At 42.7% G+C, this 17480-nt stretch overlaps 2 protein-coding genes across 5 annotated transcripts in view; one reads left to right on the forward strand and one right to left on the reverse strand.

Annotated features, from left to right (window-relative positions):
- The window catches only part of SIDT1 (SID1 transmembrane family member 1), a 109120-nt gene extending 105588 nt beyond the window's left edge, over window positions 1-3532 (reverse strand). For both annotated transcript variants that reach the window (XM_040224116.1, XM_040224124.1), the window contains exon 1: window positions 3323-3532. In XM_040224116.1, coding sequence (XP_040080050.1) covers window positions 3323-3532 — 210 coding nt within the window. The remainder of the gene's footprint in view (window positions 1-3322) is intronic.
- SPICE1 (spindle and centriole associated protein 1) overlaps window positions 3204-17480 on the forward strand; it is a 76572-nt gene continuing 62295 nt past the window's right edge. For 2 of the 3 annotated variants that reach the window (XM_040224034.1, XM_040224043.1), the window contains exon 1: window positions 3204-3281. In XM_040224034.1, coding sequence (XP_040079968.1) covers window positions 3219-3281 — 63 coding nt within the window. In that variant the 5' untranslated portion in view covers window positions 3204-3218. The remainder of the gene's footprint in view (window positions 3282-17480) is intronic. The other variant, XM_040224056.1, reaches the window with a different exon arrangement.

The following is a 17480-nucleotide window of genomic DNA, read 5'->3' on the forward strand; positions in this document are numbered from 1 at the left end:
GGTGTAGTAGTTATGGCATATGGGCTTCCCAGACCAGGGATCAATCCATGTCCCCTGCATTGGCAGTCGCATTCTTAACCACTGGACCACCAGGGAAGTCCTAGATTTAATCTATTACCTATTGATTCAATCTATCACCTCAGTTCAGTTCAGTTGCTCAGTTGTGTCTGACTCTTTCTGACCCCGTGGAGTGCAGCACACCAGGCCTCCCTGTCCATCACCAACTCCCAGAGTTTACTCAAACTCATGTCCATTGAGTCAGTGATGCCATCCAACCATCTCATCCTCTGTCATCCCCTTCTTTTCCCACCTTAAATCTTCCCCAGCGTCAGTCTTTTCCAATGAGTCAGTTCTTCACATCAGGTGGCCAAAGTATTGGAGTTTCAGCTTCAGCATCATTCCTTCCAATGAATTTTCAGGTCTGATTTCCTTTAGGATGGACTGGTTGGATCTCCTTGCAGTCCAGGGGACTCTCAAGAGTCTTCTCCAGCACCACGGTTCAAAAGCATCAGTTCTTTGGCGTTCAGCTTTCTTTATAGTCCAACTCTCACATGCATACCCGACTACTGGAAAAACCAGAGCCTTGACTAGATGGATCTTTGTTGGCAAAGTAATGTCTCTGCTTTTTCATATGCTGTCTAGGTTGGTCTTAACTTTTCTTTCAAGGAGTAAGCAAGCGTCTTTTAATTTCATGGCTGCAGTCACCATCTGCAGTGATTTTGGAGCCCAAGAAATAGTCTGTCGCCTACTTTCTGATTTAATCTATCACCTACTCTGCTATTCACTTCCCTCGGGCTATTCCAAACCTTCAGTAAAATTCTGCTATATCCAACTGGATTCTGTTCATGGTATTAGAAGGAGGGGGTGCTAGTTTCCAAAATAGGGCAAAAGGGGCCAAAGAAGAGAGGAAACCACCCAGAGAAACAGAATAATGGTTTGGATGGCTAGGTCAGAAAAATGCCGTCTCTGGAGAAAGCATCTGGAGTACTGGACTAGAGAGAGAGAAGCGCAATTTTCCAAAGTAAGTGGATTGAGGGTTCCACTGTCTAATTTGCACATTAAAGAGAAGTCTCAGAAGGCTGTAAGATTTGAGGACATCTGGTTCATATTATTCCATATTGGCATTAAAATAATTAAAATACTTGAGTCCCATAGTTCCCCACTGTATTTCTCAGACTAGTAAAATTTAGGGACTGTCAGTATTTTATTGCATCATGCAAAGATATTTTAAAAGCTAATTATCACCATTGTTTCACAAAATAAAGGGCATTTTAGCATACATAAAGGCAAAATAGGAAGAGCATAACCTCAGAACAATTTTGTTAAATTTCGTTTCTATCTGAAATGATCTCACAGTCAACCTACTACAAAGCATATATTTTATTTAGTTGTAGCTTAAAGATTCCTTAAGGTTTTTTCCTGCCTATTTTTCATTTTTTCAAAAACATTAGTAAATTGATACGTGCCAAGCACTGTGCTAGGTACTAGGGTGGAGAGAATGTAGCAATACAGATATAAAACTGTATCAATATCTCGTGGTTTTCTGGGAGAGTCAAGGAGGTCATCCTAACTGCAAACAGTATGACTTGTGCTGTGGTAGGGGAACTCACTGAATACTACGGGCAAAAAGGTCCAAACAACAGCTTAAAAAAAAAAAAAGTCACTCAATCTCTAAGCGGAAGTGTAAGAACTATTAAAGCCTGATGTTAGATCTTACTCTGCATCTGTCATTTGAGTTTCCTTACCAATGATTTAGAGGGAAACTGACAGTACACCCCCGAGATCATGGGGTTTTCCAGACTTTTTTTTTTTCTGAGCCAGTAACAGGGCTGGGAACATACTTCAGTGCAATGTCAGCTGATCCATACAGCACATCCAACCAGAAGAACTGGGTTAGGAGGAATGTAAGGGGTAATGGAGAAGGCAATGGCACCCCACTCCAGTACTCTTGCCTGGAAAATCCCATGGACGGAGGAGCCTGGTAGGCTGCAGTCCATGGGGTCACACAGAGTCGGACACGGCTGAAGCGACTTAGCAGCAGCAGCAGTAGCAGCAAGAAGTAAAAACTGACACCCTCCCCCTCTTGTCCACGGTGGAATGGCTCTGCACAAACCACTCTGCTTACTTTAGGATGTACGACCTGAAGGTCCGGGAGGGACAGGACAGGGTAAGAATATGGTGACATGGTCCATGGTGAAGACCAGGCTTAGGATCTGGTGCCAGACTGGAGATGGAACACTTGCTCAGTACACGCACTGGGGAAATGTCTGGGAGTGGTGATGGGCACGGTGGTCCCTCCGGCTCAATACTACTCCAAGCTACCAGGTTTCTGAGTTTCTATCCTAAGTGAGAGTTAGGAAGGCACATCTTGGTATCAGTCTGGTTCTGAATTTCCCGAGGGAGTCGGGAATGCTGGCCCAACAGGGATACATACACATTCATACAAATGTATACATCATACACACAGTCATCCACAGACATTTATGTGAAGAAGAACCGGAGGCAGGTACACTGGGGAGTTTTTCCGCTGTGCCTCAAAGGGCACTGTGTTAGAGGGGGTAAGCTAACTATGCATTTTCTCACATCGTACAACCAGAGTATATGTGTCAAAGGGAGAGATGTTGGAACAGTCTTTTCCTTTCCTCGTCTCACCTCAACTTTGGTCAGAAATAGTCTAGAACTTGCACTCAATTATCCATCCTTACATAAACTCAAAACCTCCACAGATCGGCTGAGGGCTTCAGCTCTGGTATCTCTGGCAGGGTCTTCTGGCTTCTCTGAAGCACATGCGTGTGACGACGATACAGAAACGCGGGCAGTGGCTCCTGCACACACACAGAGGTTCTGCAGCTCTCGTCCATTCTCACACATTCCCATTTTAGATTCTGAGCAGCTCTCCCTCCCCAGGCGCTATGGAATAGAAGGGTCTGACAGAATCAACCAAAAGAGATGAGGTTCCTTCCCCACGGGGGCTTGGGAACAGAGGTGTGGTCATTTTCCTTCTCCGCTTTAAAAATTGTGAGCTCCCTAGAGAAGGGCCGGTCAGGGGACCGAGACCCGCAGACGGTGCGGGGAACCGGCGACCCTGCAAAGCCTAGTAATGCCAGCGACCAGGCTGCGGAGGCGGGAGCGGAGGCGGAGTTGTCCCCGAGGCCGGTGGCGAGGATGCGGCAGCTCGGGCAGTGACTGCTTTGAAGGGGAAAGGGAACGAGGGTTCCATGGTCCCCGAGGTCTCCCGAGGTCGACTCTCCGGAGATCCAGAGCAGCGGCGGGGCTCTGAGGTCGGGCAAGTTCCTGGGAGCGCGGGGAGCGAGTGTCTTACCTGGCCGGGCTGGCTGGTGTAGTTGAAGGAGTAGATGTTCTCGGTGGGGAGGCTCACCACCCCGCTGTAGATGCGATCGAACTCTGCGCCCCTGGCGGGGTTGCGGGGGTCGCGGCGCAGCGCTGGGGGTGGCGCGGGGCGCCCGGGTGCCACCAACGGCAGAAGCCAGGGCAGCGCGCAGAGCAGCGCCAGCCGCGTGCAACCGCGCATGGTGGGCGCCGCGGCCCGGCCGCTCCCAAGCCCAGCGGCCCGGTGGGAGGGGGCGAGTGCAGAGCCGGTCCCAAAGCCCCCGGCGGCCCCGCGCTGTTTTCAGCGCCGCGCTGGAGATGCCTGGCAAGCCCCGCCGACGAGTGCTGGCAACGCGCTGGCGAAAGGCTGATCAAATATTGATGCAGCCTCCTGGGGTCTCCATGGAAGGTCACCAGGCGGAGGTAGTGGGTGCGCAGCAAAGCGGAGCGACCGGGGGCTCCTGCCGCCTTCTAAGTCTGTTTCCTCTCCCCTTTCTCATTTCTGAGAATCTCTCACTTAGCCAACCAGAATTTCAACCGATCTCTTCCCCCTCAACCTCAAAAAGAAAAAAAACAGCATTGGAGACATTAAAAGGAAATACCCACTAGTCTTGAAGAATCAAGACCAGCCATTGAGCAGGAAATTCAGTCCGTTTTAAATAAATATGCACCTTCCTGCAAGCGAAGGAACAGAAAGCAACAGCATTTCCAGTCTGCTACCTGCAGAGAACTCCTGCTCGTCTGAGAGATGGTTATTAACTCTCAAGTCTCCCTTCTCGAACAGAATTCTCACTTCTCCCTTCCCAGTCACCTGCTTTATTTCCTTATCACCTCCTAATCTCAAGGAGCCTCACGTCATCACTTTTCCTCTCCCTCGCCATATGTGAACATATGTAAATATGTACAGTCATATAAAAATAAATATGGTAAAGAAAACAATCTTAACACTGCCTTAAGTCGAGTCCTGGAAGTTGTCAAGAAGACCCAGAGCAACTGGATTTGTGCAGAGGACACATTCTGCTCCAACTTCGGGTCTACTTTGCCTCTGCAGTGACTCTTAGATCGGCAGAATCCCCAGGATTCTGTATTGTTTTTCAAGAGAGAAACCACAACCCAAATCAAAAGAAATACCCTTCAGGCAAAAATTAGGAGATTCAATTTAAAACAATTGAAGAGGCAGGTCAAGAGTGGGTTGAAACCACCAGGATATTGTAAAGTAATTATCCTCCAATTAAAAATAAAGTAAAATTAAAAAAAAAAAAGAGTGGAATGAGGAGAGGATCTCTGGCAAATCCTTTTCGAGCACTAGATAATCCCAGATCAGGAGGACTCTGTTTCATTTCAGCTTCAAGTTATTTGTAAACTGGAAGAGAATATAATTGAGATCAACCTGAGGGAACATTAAAAAAAGAAGCCACAAAGAAGAAAAAAGATCATGTTCAAAGAGTTAAGATTGCAGATTAAAATCCCAGCATTTACCATTCAATCGAAAGGGTTTCTCTCTCTTTTTTAAACTTCATTGAATTCCTACAATTTATTAAAACATCAAAAAAGGAGTGTAATACATTTGATATACAGTTGGGTGATCAGAAAACAATGTAGATAGATTTAGATGACTTCTTATTAAGACTTTAAAAACATTTTTTACTTAAATATTTTTGAAAATATATGGGCATGAGGACAAAAGTGCTAATTCAAAGAAGAGTCTGGGGGGTAAAGTTTAAAATAGAACTGAGATTCTTTTTTTTTTGAGAAACATAATTTCAAGCAGAATTTGAGTGATGTGAAACTGCTGTATTTAAAATGTCTGTCTCTTTTTATAACTTAAAAAAGTTTCATAAACTTGGTGTTTGTAATTCCCTTTGAGATTAACTGGCCTGGCCAGTTCAAGCACTTTCTAGAGGTGAAGGATCATGGATAGTGTCACCCTGCTTATTTAACTTATATGCAGAGTACATCATAAGAAACACTGGGCTGGGTGAAGCACAGGTTAGAATCAAGATTGCCAGGAAAAATATCAGTAACCTCAGATATGCAGATGACACCACCTTATGGCTGAAAGCAAAGAAGAACTAAAGAGCCTCTTGATGAAAGTAAAAGAGGAGAGTGAAAAAGTTGGCTTAAAACTCAATATTCAGAAAACAAAGATCATGGCATCCGGCCTCATCACTTCATGGCAAATAGATGGGGAAACAGTAGAAACAGTGTCAGACTTTATTTCTTTGGGCTCCAAAGTCACTGCAGATGGTGACTGCAGTCATGAATTAAAAAAGACTTGCTCCTTGGAAGGAAAGTTATGACCAACCTAGATAGCATATTAAAAAGCAGAGACAACAAAAGTCCATCTAGTCAAAGCTATGGTTTTTCCAGTGGTCATGTATGGATGTGAGAGTTGGACTATAAATAAAGAAAACTGAGCACTGCAGAATTGATGCTTTTGAACTGTGATGTTGGAGAAGAATCTTGAGAGTCCCTTGGACTGCAAGGAGATCCAACCAGTCCATCCTAAAGGAAATTAGACCTGAATATTCATTGGAAGGACTGATGCTGAAGCTGAAATTCCAATACTTTGGCCATCTGATGTGAAGAACTGACTCACTGGAAAAGACTGATGCTGGGAAAGATTTAAGGTGGGAGAAGAAGGGGATGACAGAGGATGAGATGGCTGGATGGCATCACCAACTCAATGGACATGAGTTTGAGTGAACTCCAGGAGTTGGTGATGGACAGGGAGGCCTGGCGTGCTGCAGTCCACGATTGAGCAACTGAACTGAACTGAACTGAGGATCATGGAGTCTTACTCAAACACTAAGAAAGATGAGGAATTGGCCCGTTTACAAGGTGGCCCCTTCTTTAGAGGGCTGTGAGCTGTAATTAGTTGCTCAGTCATGTCCAACTCTTTGTGACCCCATGGACAGTAACCTGCCAGGCTCCGCTGTCCATGGAATTCTCCAGGCAAAAATAGTGGAGTGGGTTGCCATTTCTTTCTCCAGGGGATTTTCCCAACCCAGGGATCAAACTCAGGTCTCTCGCATTGCAGGAGGATTCTTTACTGTCTGAGCCACCAGGGAAGCCCTTAGAAAGATATTTCACATTTTAAATTGAAATGTGCTTCTCTTCACTGGTGTGAGGTCTGCTGTCTGGAGCCATAGGAATAAACCTAATCCTTCTTCCACATGACAGCCTTGTAGGTATTTGAAAGGAGCTATGACTCTTTAAGGCTTTATCCTAATTTTAAGTAATGAATTTAGAAGCAATTTGAACAGACCGTTTATCATACAGAGCCCAAAAGATCTATTTTAAAGCCTTTATAGATGATATCTATACCAGACAACTTGAGTGTTATATTGCAAATCAGCCTATGCTATGACTGACTACTAATTCAAGCCCCAATCCAATGAATGACCTTAGGTAATTAACCTCTCCAGTTTCACAAGATTGCTGTAAGGATAAAAGGGAGGAAGAATATGTTTGAAATTATATTCAAAAATATAAAATGTTATACAACCAAATATTACTATATGACAGTTAAAGTTCAATAGCTAAAAAATGAAACATGGTCAATCAGCCAGGTTTTAAAAATATCTACAATGCCGAGGTTTCACTGTGAGAGACTGAACATACAGACAATGGCCAGACCGTACATGAAGAGACCCCTGACCCACAGCCTCTGCAACAGCCAGTTCAGGAAACCAAACCACAAACTGTACCAGATGGCCCAAAACAGTCAGGATTGGTCAGTGACTGCCAACTTCTCCAAATTTAGCCCTGCTTCCAACTCAGGATCAATCAGAGGAACCCAAATATGTTCCACAAACCATAAAATGCACCTGACCCTAGCTTCTCCACGCCATCAAGATCCAATCAGAGCGCTGCTGAACATGTCCTTTTTTCTGTATAAAGCTTTCCCGCTTTCCTGTCTGCCTGAGTCTCTGCCAAACACAGGTGGTGGTTCACTATAGCAAGCTCTGAATAAATAACCTCGGTTTGTTTCCTTTGCTGCTGCTGCTAAGTCGCTTCAGTCGTGTCCGACTCTGTGCTACCCCATAGACAGCAGCCGACCAGGCTCCCCCGTCCCTGGGATTCTCCAGGCAAGAACACTGGAGTGGGTTGTTTTCTTTGGGTGGTCTTTATTTCCATAGTTTTCCTGAAAGTTCCATAGGGATGTCTGCACTGCCTGTCACCGCCAACTCCAGATTTCATGGAATGCTGCGCCTTGGGGCCAGTTGTATGTGTTGACCTGGTGATTCAGCACCAAGCCTGAACTCTGCTCTTTGCTTTGAGTACTTTGGCTATTGAGTTTCAGTTTGATACCTCAGTTTTGCTATTGGTTTCCATTTGTTTGACATCTTTGGTGGATTCAGGCCATTCTTTTATTTTTTAATCCTTTTTTTTTTTTTAATGCTCTCTTTTCTACTTTTGTTTTGTGTTGTGATAACTAGAAGTGCTGCTTGTCTTAGAAGAGAGTACAAGCATAGACCTTTTAAACCTTTTGTTTAAGCTAGTCTCACAGACCAGTATGGTCCTCCCTGGACTGGCATTGGATTGGCATTCTTTTGAACTAAAGTTGCTTAGCCTAAATAAGACTGTCCTTGTAGGGTTTTTATTGTTGTTTTCTTTTTCTTTTTTTTAATTCTGAGAGTTTGACTTTGATCCATAGAGAGCTTTCTTTCTGACTCTGCACTGGCCTCGAGGTGTAGGTTGTTGGGTCTACATTTGGAAGCAGCTACCACCACACTGGGGCTCCCAGGTATCACTAGTGGTAAAGAACCTGCCTGCCAATGCAGGTAGACATAAGAGACACGTGTTTGATCCCTGGGTTGGGAAGATCCCCTGGAGGAGGGCAAGGCAAGCCACTCCACTATTCTTGTCTGGAGAATCCCGTGGACACAGGAGCCTGGCAGGCTATAGTCCATGGGGTCGCAAAGAGTCAGACACGCCTAAGTGACTGAACACACGCATGTGCACCATCACACTGGGGGCTCAAAGTGCACCAGCATCACTTTCAACTGACTATTGTTAGGTCTTATAGGGCCAGCTAAGTCGAATTCCTCTCTTTCTTCCAGAAAGACTCCTACTTTTTATATACCATAAGTCCGCTCGTTATAGTTCTAATTTTTTTTAATTACTCAATTAATTAAAAATTTTTCTGGACATGTGGCATGTGAGATCTTAGTTCCCCCACCAGGTTTCTAATCTGTGCCCTGTGCAGTGGAAGCGTAGAGTCTTACTTCCTGGACTTCCACAGAAGTCCTTACAGTTCTAACTCTTGCACCTGTGTTTCAAATGGCATAACTGCACCAAGGATGACCTGGGCCTTCAATGGCCACTGTGTGGAACATTGGGTTTACACAAAATCTTTCATTTGAGAGGCACCTTAAAAAAGAAAATAAACTTCTCAGACTTAATGGAAAGCATTTTTTTTAAACTGGTTTGCAGAAGACTTGAAATAAAACCGTTAAAAAATTGCTTCCCTAAAAGATTGTTTGGACAAAGCTAATTAACAAATTTGACAAACTTAAACAATAATATAGACTCATTTCCATAGCAAGTCCTCCCCTTCCTTGTCTTCCAGTTGCCTTCCTATAGCCAGTTCCCCCATCTCCTCTTATCTTTCTACTCTCTTCTCTTCTGCACATGTGGCATGTGAGATCTTAGCTCCCCATCTTGTCCAGACTACCTACCTTTTCTCAACAACTCTTCTAAAATCCCCCAATGCCAGTTACTTCTAAGAGCTCATCCTTCCCATAAGCTAGGTATACAGACAACAGTAAAATTTAACCTTGTACAGAGGGGGATCTAGCAACTATAGTGAAAAATTTCCCTGAACCTAAGCAATATCAGCAAATATTAATGGAAGAATTTGGAATTCTTTTGGTGCATATGACCCAGGGTTACCTGACCTATATCACCTTGTACTCATGTTGATCAGAACCTTATGATGCTAAATTCTGGATTGCAAAACTGATTGGACTGATGTGGAGAGGGACCTACAGAATCCCTCTTTCCATGAGAAACCTCAGGGTCAACAAAAGGCCCATCAATTCAAGTCAAACTCTCCTAAAAGCCATGCCTCAAACATTTCCAATAAATGTTGATTGGACCATAGACCATAATTCAATCATCAACAAACAAAAGGATGAAACTAGAAAATATCTTCTCACAAGACTATCTTTCTCCATCAAGTCCTGCCGTCTTTGTTCAGTCTCTTCTTTGGAGTAAGCATAGCACACAAGTGATAGGTATTTCAGATAACCCACAGATTCTTCCATAACTACAACCCTTGAGTCTTTGACTCAGAAACATTCCTTCCTGCTCTGTGATACCACCGCTATATATTTATTATGGAGGGATATAGTTTGCAAGTGGAAGGGTAATATAAATGCCCACAAGAGGGACTATTTCAGGTTTCAGGGGGTTGCCTATTCATAATCAAGTTGTGTCTGCTCTGTATAAACCTTCCCTTCTCCACTATATTTCATGTGTACTCCAGATGAAGATCTTGATACTACCAGACTCCCTATGGGCTAAAATTTTCATGGGAATTGGCATAAGAAAAACAATTTGAATGAAATCTATTAAAGTCCAGATAAATCCTACCAAACTCTTTATCTAAACTTCCCCAAAAGAATCTGCCTACAATACAGGAGACCCGGGTTCGATTCCTGGGTCAGGAAGATCCCCTGGGGAAGGAAATGGCAATCCACTCCTGTATTCTTGCCTGGAGAATCCCATGGACAGAGGAGCCTGGTGCCATGGCATCACAAAGAGTCAGACACAACTAAGTGACTAACACACACACACAGAGCAAAGGAAAGCCTCAAATCTGTGGTTGAGGGCCTTATATCTAAAGGCCTTTCATAACCTTCACTAACCCTTGTAACATTTCTGTCCTGCCTGTAAAGAAACCAAATGGACAAAGATATTGATTTGTTCAAGATCTCAGGGATATCAATACAATTGTTATCCTTTCTTCCCCTTCCAGTTCGGTTCAGTTCAGTCACTCTGTCGTGTCCGACTCTTTGCGACCCCATGGACTACAGCATGACAGGCTTCCCTGTCCATCACCAACTCCTGGAGCTTAATCAAACTCATGTCCAGCGAGTCGGTGATGCCATCCAACCATCTCATCCTCTGTCATCCCCTTCTCCTCCCGCCTTCAATCTTTCCCTGCATCAGGGTCTTTTCAAATGAGTCAGTTCTTCGCATCAGGTAGCCAAAGTATTGGAGTTTCAGCTTCGACATCGTTCCTTCCAATGAATATTCAGGCCTGATTTCCTTTAGGATTGACTGGTTAGATCTCCTTGCAGTCCAAGGGACTTACCTAACTTAAATACTATGCTATCATCAGTTCTTCCCACATGACCTGCTTCACTGCAGCAGACTATTACTCTGTCTTTCTCAGTGTGCATTTTCTACACCAGGATAGTCAATGTCTTTTTGCCTTCAACTGACTGGCCAACACCCAAATATGGGCAGCTAGGCTCCAGGGGTTCACTGATAGCCCCTCTTTTTTGGTGTGGTTTGTAATCAGGAAGTAAAAGATTCAAACTGCCCTTGTGATTCAGTTCTGATAAGAATATGTAGATGATCTTCTATTTTGTTCAGAGAAGCCTGTAAAAGGAATTTCATTTACTTGTTCTCAGCCTTAGTGGAATGGGCGCATAAAGTTTCGAAAAAAATAAATTGCATTGTGTCAAAACATAGTCCATTATTTAAAGCATGACCCAGTTAAAGGAGGGAAAAACATTCTCTAGTGGTGGGGTGAAGACTATCCCAAACCTGTCCTAGACTTGTCATAAAGCTTCAATTGAGATGACGTCTAAATATTTCAGCAAGTTCTTCTAAGACTGTGACATCTCTTTATGAAATGGCTAAGTCTTCAGTAAGAGCCACTGTCTTTAGGAAGCCCAAGTATTAAACAAGCCGTCTAGAATCTGAAGAAAGCTCTTCAATAGTCTGTTTCCCTGCTGCTGCTGCTAAGTTGCTTCAGTCGTGTGCGACTCTGTGCTATCCCATAGACAGCACCCACCAGGCTCCCTCTTCCCTGGAATTCTCCAGGCAAGAACACTGGAGTGGGTTGCCATTTCCTTCTCCAATGCATGAAAGTGAAAAGTGAAACTGAAGTCGCTCAGTCGTATCTGACTCTTCGAGACCCCATGGACTGCAGCCCACCAGGCTCCCTTGTCCCTGGGATTTTCCAGGCAAGAGTACTGGAGTGGATTGCTATTGCCTTCTCCAGTCTGTTTCCCTAGACATCCCGAAAAACAATAACAACAGCAAACACTTTTGTCTATTTGTACATGAGTGTTCTAGACAAAACTCGGTGTTTTAAATGAACATCATGAGAACCGTCAGACACCCACCACTTACCATAGCCTTACTCTTACTCCAGTTGTGAGGCTGACCCTTGTCCTAGTGCAATGCTGCCACTGCTGATCTTGTTGATGCTCCTGCTGAATTCACTCTAGGCTCCATGCTTGACCTTATAGATCTACATGGGGTAAAGACTTGACTAAGAATATACAACACTGCTAAGTCAGTCACTTAACTTCTTATGAATTTCTATTGCCAGGAAGTGGCAACCCACTCCAGTATTCTTGCCTGGAGAATCCCATGGACGGAGGAGCTTGGTGGGCTGCAGTCCACGGGTCACAAAGAGTCGGACGCAACTGAGCGACTTCACTTCACTTCACTTCACTTCTCCCTCTCACGTTACTTCTCTGTCTCTCATTAACTGTGCAACACCCTGAATTTTGCCACTCTTCTGGCCTGACCAGAAGAAGTGGAACCTCCAAACTGGCTTGCTTCAATTAGAGCCTTTCTATACCTTGCTAAACTTTATTAGAGAGGATTCTCCCATTGAGAATCCTGATATAATATTTGTTGATGGGTCATACTTCAAAATAGAAACTGGAGATGATCACATTATCACTAATTTCAATCTATCAGCACAGTCCTCTACCTGAGAGAAAGCTAATCCAGATGACAGAATTTATAAACACTTATTATTAGAGATTGTCAACTAGCTGAGGACCAGAGAATAAACACATATACAGATAGCAGGTATGCTTCTGGAGTGGTTGGTACATGACATTTCAGAAACAAAAAGGATTTCTCACTTCTGCTGGAATCCCCCTTAAAAGTGGAGAACTAGTTAAAGAATTTTTAGATGTACTTCAACTTCCCAGTGAGATGGCTATTGTAAGTTTGAAGCCCATGGTGCCAGAGATAAAAAGATCAAATGGAAGTTAAAGGAGATGCTCTAGTAGATTGTTTTGCCAAACCAGCAGGCTTAACCAAGGTTATGCTATTAACTAAACTCCCAAAGGTAAATCTCTGGACCGAGTCAAAGAAGCCATGATCAAATATCCACATCAAAAACTCTGCCTATAATTTGGAAAAGGAAGAATGGAAGAAGTGATAACTTAGATAACTTGGGACTCTCAAGATGGCCATTTGACTTCAAATGGATATTAGCTGAATTTCTCCACGACACTACTCATTCTCTTATGATGAGGACAAAATACTTACTATTTTAAATCAGCATTGGTGGGAAAACTTTAAAAACACAGCTGAGATTATTTTGGGGACATGTGCAGCTTGTGAACAATATAATCCTGCAACAACTGTAAAGGTGAGGCATGGCCAGGAACCCTATGCACACCTTCAGATGGATTTTATCCAGCTCCTGCTCTCCGTGGGATTTATTTATTTTTAGGATGGGTTACACCATTTCCTTGCTAAAAATCTTTGCTGAACATTCTTTGCAGTCTCTAAAATGCTGCTTGATTTTGTGTTTCAAACTTGGGTTACACCAACTTTTATGTCAACTGACCAAGGCACACAATTTCATGAACCACTATGAAAGAACTTAATAAGGCATCACACTTTCTCAAAAACTATACTATCCTTACCACCCACAGACTTCTGGGAAAGATCAAAAGGACCAATGAAATCCTTAAATTAAGGTTAGGAAAACTCTCAGAAATCCTTGAGCTCTCTTGGCCAAAGTTACTCCCACTAGCCCTTTTGTTCGTATGTCTTAGAGACACATTAGTTACATCCCTATGAACTGTTAATAGGAAGGCACATACTTTTAGAAATTTCACCCCTGATATTAGATTCTTTTCTGCTGCATGCAGATGTGGTTTGGCAAGGGAGTCATGTGCTATACCCAGTCCTATGGTGAACTTGATAAGGTAGCTTCCCTTGACACTTCATAGACTGACTTTTCATGATCATCAACTAAGAAATTTCATCTATTGGAGGAGAGACTGGAAAAAGTCTCTCTTGAACCTTAATGGACGGGACCTTATTAGGTACTGTTAAAAACTGTTGAAATACCTTTCTAGGCCCAAGATGGAGTCACTCCTGCCAAAGGTGCCACATTAGTAAACCAAAACTTAGATAACTTTTTCATCTCTGTAAATGCTCCAGTTTACCGGAAATGTAGTATATCTAGTCAGTCAATCCCTAAGTGCAAGCCAGCTCTTGGCCTTCTCACCCAAACATGGTCAACTGTGTGTGGCCCCAGCTAATCATATTTTCTATTTTTCTCTTTTCTGTAGCCAATAAAAGCTTCCTTCCTTCAACTCCATTTTGTGGTTCTTCACAAGGAGACTGTCTACTTCATGAAGTGTTACATATAGTTTGTTTGCATCACCTAAGTTGTCTTCTGTAATAATTTTTAAACAAAAAGTATATTAGTGAAACATTAGCAAGTCAATTTTTGACTTAACTTTTCACAGCTAAACAAACAATTCCAGTTCAGTTCAGCTCAGTTCAGTGGCTCAGTTGTGTCCAACTTTTTGCAACCCCATGAACTGCAGCACACCAGGCCTCCCTGTTCATCACCAACTCCCGGAGTTCACTCAGACTCACGTCCATCGGGTCAGTGATGCCATCCAGCCATCTCATCCTCGGTTGTCCCCTTCTCCTCCTGCCCCCAATCCCTCCCAGCATCAGAGTCTTTGCCAATGAGTCAACTCTTTGCATGAAGTGGCCAAAGTACTGGAGTTTCAGCTTCAGCATCATTCCTTCCAAAGAAATCCCAGGGTTGATCTCCTTCAGAATGGACTGGTTGGATCTCCTTGCAGTCCAAGTGACTCTCAAGAGTCTTTTCCAACACCACAGTTCAAAAGCATCAATTCTTCGGTGCTCAGCTTTCTTCACAGTCCAACTCTCACATCCATACATGAGCACTGGGAAAACCATAGCCTTGACTAGACGGACCTTTGTTGGCAAAGTAATGTCTCTGCTTTTCAATATGCTATCTAAGTTGGTCATAACTTTTCTTCCAAGGAGTAAGCATCTTTTAATTTCATGGCTGCAGTCACCATCTGCAGTGATTTTGGAGCCCCCAAAAATAAAGTCTGACACTGTTTCCACTGTTTCCCCGTCTATTTCCCATGAAGTGATGGGACCGGATGCCATGATCTTCGTTTTCTGAATGTTGAGCTTCAAGCCAACTTTTTCACTCTCCTCTTTCACTTTCATCAAGAAGCTTTTTAGTTCCTCTTCGCTTTCAGCCATAAGGTGGTGTCATCTGCATATCTGAGGTGATTGATATTTCTCCTGGCAATCTTGACTCCAGCTTGTACTTCTTCCAGCCCATCATTCCTCCTGATGTACTCTGCATAGAAGTTAAAGAAGCAGCGTGACAATATACAGCCTTGACATATGACTTTTCCTATTTGGAACAAGTCTGTTGTTCCATGTCCAGTTCTAACTGTTGCCTCCTGACCTGCATACAGGTTTCTCAAGAGGCAAGTCAGGTGGTCTGGTATTGCCATCTCTTTCAGAATTTTCCACATTTATTGGAGATCTAAATATGTAAGTTCTTGGTTTTGACTTTATGTTGTGATAAAGTCTTTTTTTCTTGGATTTCCTTGTGCCCCTTTAGGCTGCTACTTCCTTTGCAGGCAGAACGCATGGTCTCGTTTGCCTCAGACCAAGACTTTATGCACTTTAGTAATAGTATTCTAAGACTTGTTTATGCACCAAGACTTTAATTCTATAAACCATCAACGATGGAAATTCTGACACAGATACAAGCTACAAAAGAAGACCACCCTTGATTGTTCAGATACTGTACCTGACTCATTGGAGAATTTGCCGACTTATTGTTTATCCTAACAATCAGAGCAGTCTTCTCAATGGAGAGAATTATACAAGTAGAAAATATTATACAAGTAGAAAAGACTAGCAGGTGAATTTATCATTAACTTTGGCAGTATTAACTAATGTTTTGATGTAAACTCTACAAGATTTATAAATCACTCTCAACTCATTGACATGAGCAGTGGTGGACAAATCACATTTGCTCTAGATCTTGTTTGCTGGTCATGTTGGTGTCTGTGACTGAATATTCAAACAAACGATGACCAGATGATATATAACAATAGAACTTGACCCACAATCTCTGTAGCAGTCAGTCCAGGAAGCCAAACCATAACCTCTGCAACAATCTGCCTAGAATTGTCATGATTTGGTTATGTCTGCCAGTTTCCCTATTTTTTGCTCCTCACTACCAAGCAGAGGTGTTTATGGTTTACGGCCCAGTGTAGGTATTTCTGAGCTTCCCGGGGGTGCAGTGGTAAAAGAATCCGCTTGCCCATGCAGGAAATGTAGGAGGTGCAGGTTTGATTGCTGGGTTGGGAAGATCCCCTGGAGGAGGAAATGGCAGCCCACGCCAGTACTCTTGCCTGGAAAATTCCACGGACCGAGGAGCCTGGTGGGCTACAGTCCATGGACTCGCAGAGTTGGACACAACTGAACACACAGTGCTCTTAGGCATTTCTACATTTCAAAAATCAGAACGTACAAGAACTGATTCTTCCCAAGGTAGTACTGAAGAAGAGTCTTCCCCATATTAAAAAAAATGTCATAAAGAATAGGATCAGTTGTGGAAACAAAGACTATTGACAGGAGAATAAACAGACTGTTAATTCAGCATTTGGTATAGAAAGTATCATTTGCATTTGGCAGAGTCTCAAAGACAACAGGGAGTGAAAAGGTTAACAGTGAAATACCGGGAAGACTTCAGAAATACTCTGATTATAATCTGGGATGCAGAAACTGGAGGTGGGCTAAGCAGAAGTGGGGCTTGTTATGGCTTGGGGAGTTTTCTGGCTCATATTTGGACCACCCAGAGAAAGCCAGATAAACAGCTTTCTTGAGGTATAATTGACACACAACAAACTTCACATATTTAAAGCATACATATCACCTGTTTTATAGACAAAGTATTTAGACTATTTACATTTAATGTAATAATGTATATCTATTAACTTGCTATTTTCTGTCTCTCATCTGTTATTTTTTTTGCACTTTTCTGCCTACTTTTAGATTAATCAACTATTTTTATTATTTCTTTTATATCTTTTTATAGATACCATCTCTGTTAGCTATAATTCTTACTATTTTAGTGATAGCTTTAGAGTTTATAACATACATCTTTAACTTACCACAGTCTACCTTCAAGTAATTTTATAACACATTGGGAATAGTATAAGTGTCTTACAATAACATACTTCCTCTGACTTTTATGTTATTGTTGCCATGCATTTTACTTATATATATATTATAAACCTTACAATACATTCTGATTATACTTGTTTAAGTAGTCAATTATATATATATATTTTAAAATGTTATTTATATATTTTTGGCTGCACTGAATCTTCCTTGCTGCATGCAGGCTTTCTCAAGAGTGGACTTCTCGTTGTGGTGGCTTCTCTTGTTGTGAAACAGAGACTCTAGGGCGTGCAGGCTTCAGTAACTGCAGCATGCAGGCTCAGGATTTGTGGCACACAGGCTTGGTTGCTCAGAGGCCTGTAGGATCTTCCTGGACCAGGGATCGAACTCAAGTCCCCTGAATTGGCAGACAGATTCTTAAGCACTGGCCCACCAGGGAAGTCCAAAGTAGTCAATTATTTTTTAAAGCGATTTTAAGAGTAAGAAAAATAATCTATATATTTACTCCTGTAGCTGTTTCCAGTGTAGATTTTCCATTTTCCATTTTCATTGTATAAATTCAGATTTGCATATGGTATCATTTTCCTTCTGCTTGCAGTATCTACTTTAACAGTTCTCATAGTGTGGGTGGGGGTTTGCTGGTGATAAATTCTATTAGTTATGTGAGGAAG

This window comes from Oryx dammah, unplaced genomic scaffold (assembly GCF_014754425.2).
Source record: "Oryx dammah isolate SB20612 unplaced genomic scaffold, SCBI_Odam_1.1 HiC_scaffold_2, whole genome shotgun sequence".
In the NCBI taxonomy this organism is placed as follows: Eukaryota; Metazoa; Chordata; class Mammalia; order Artiodactyla; family Bovidae; genus Oryx; species Oryx dammah.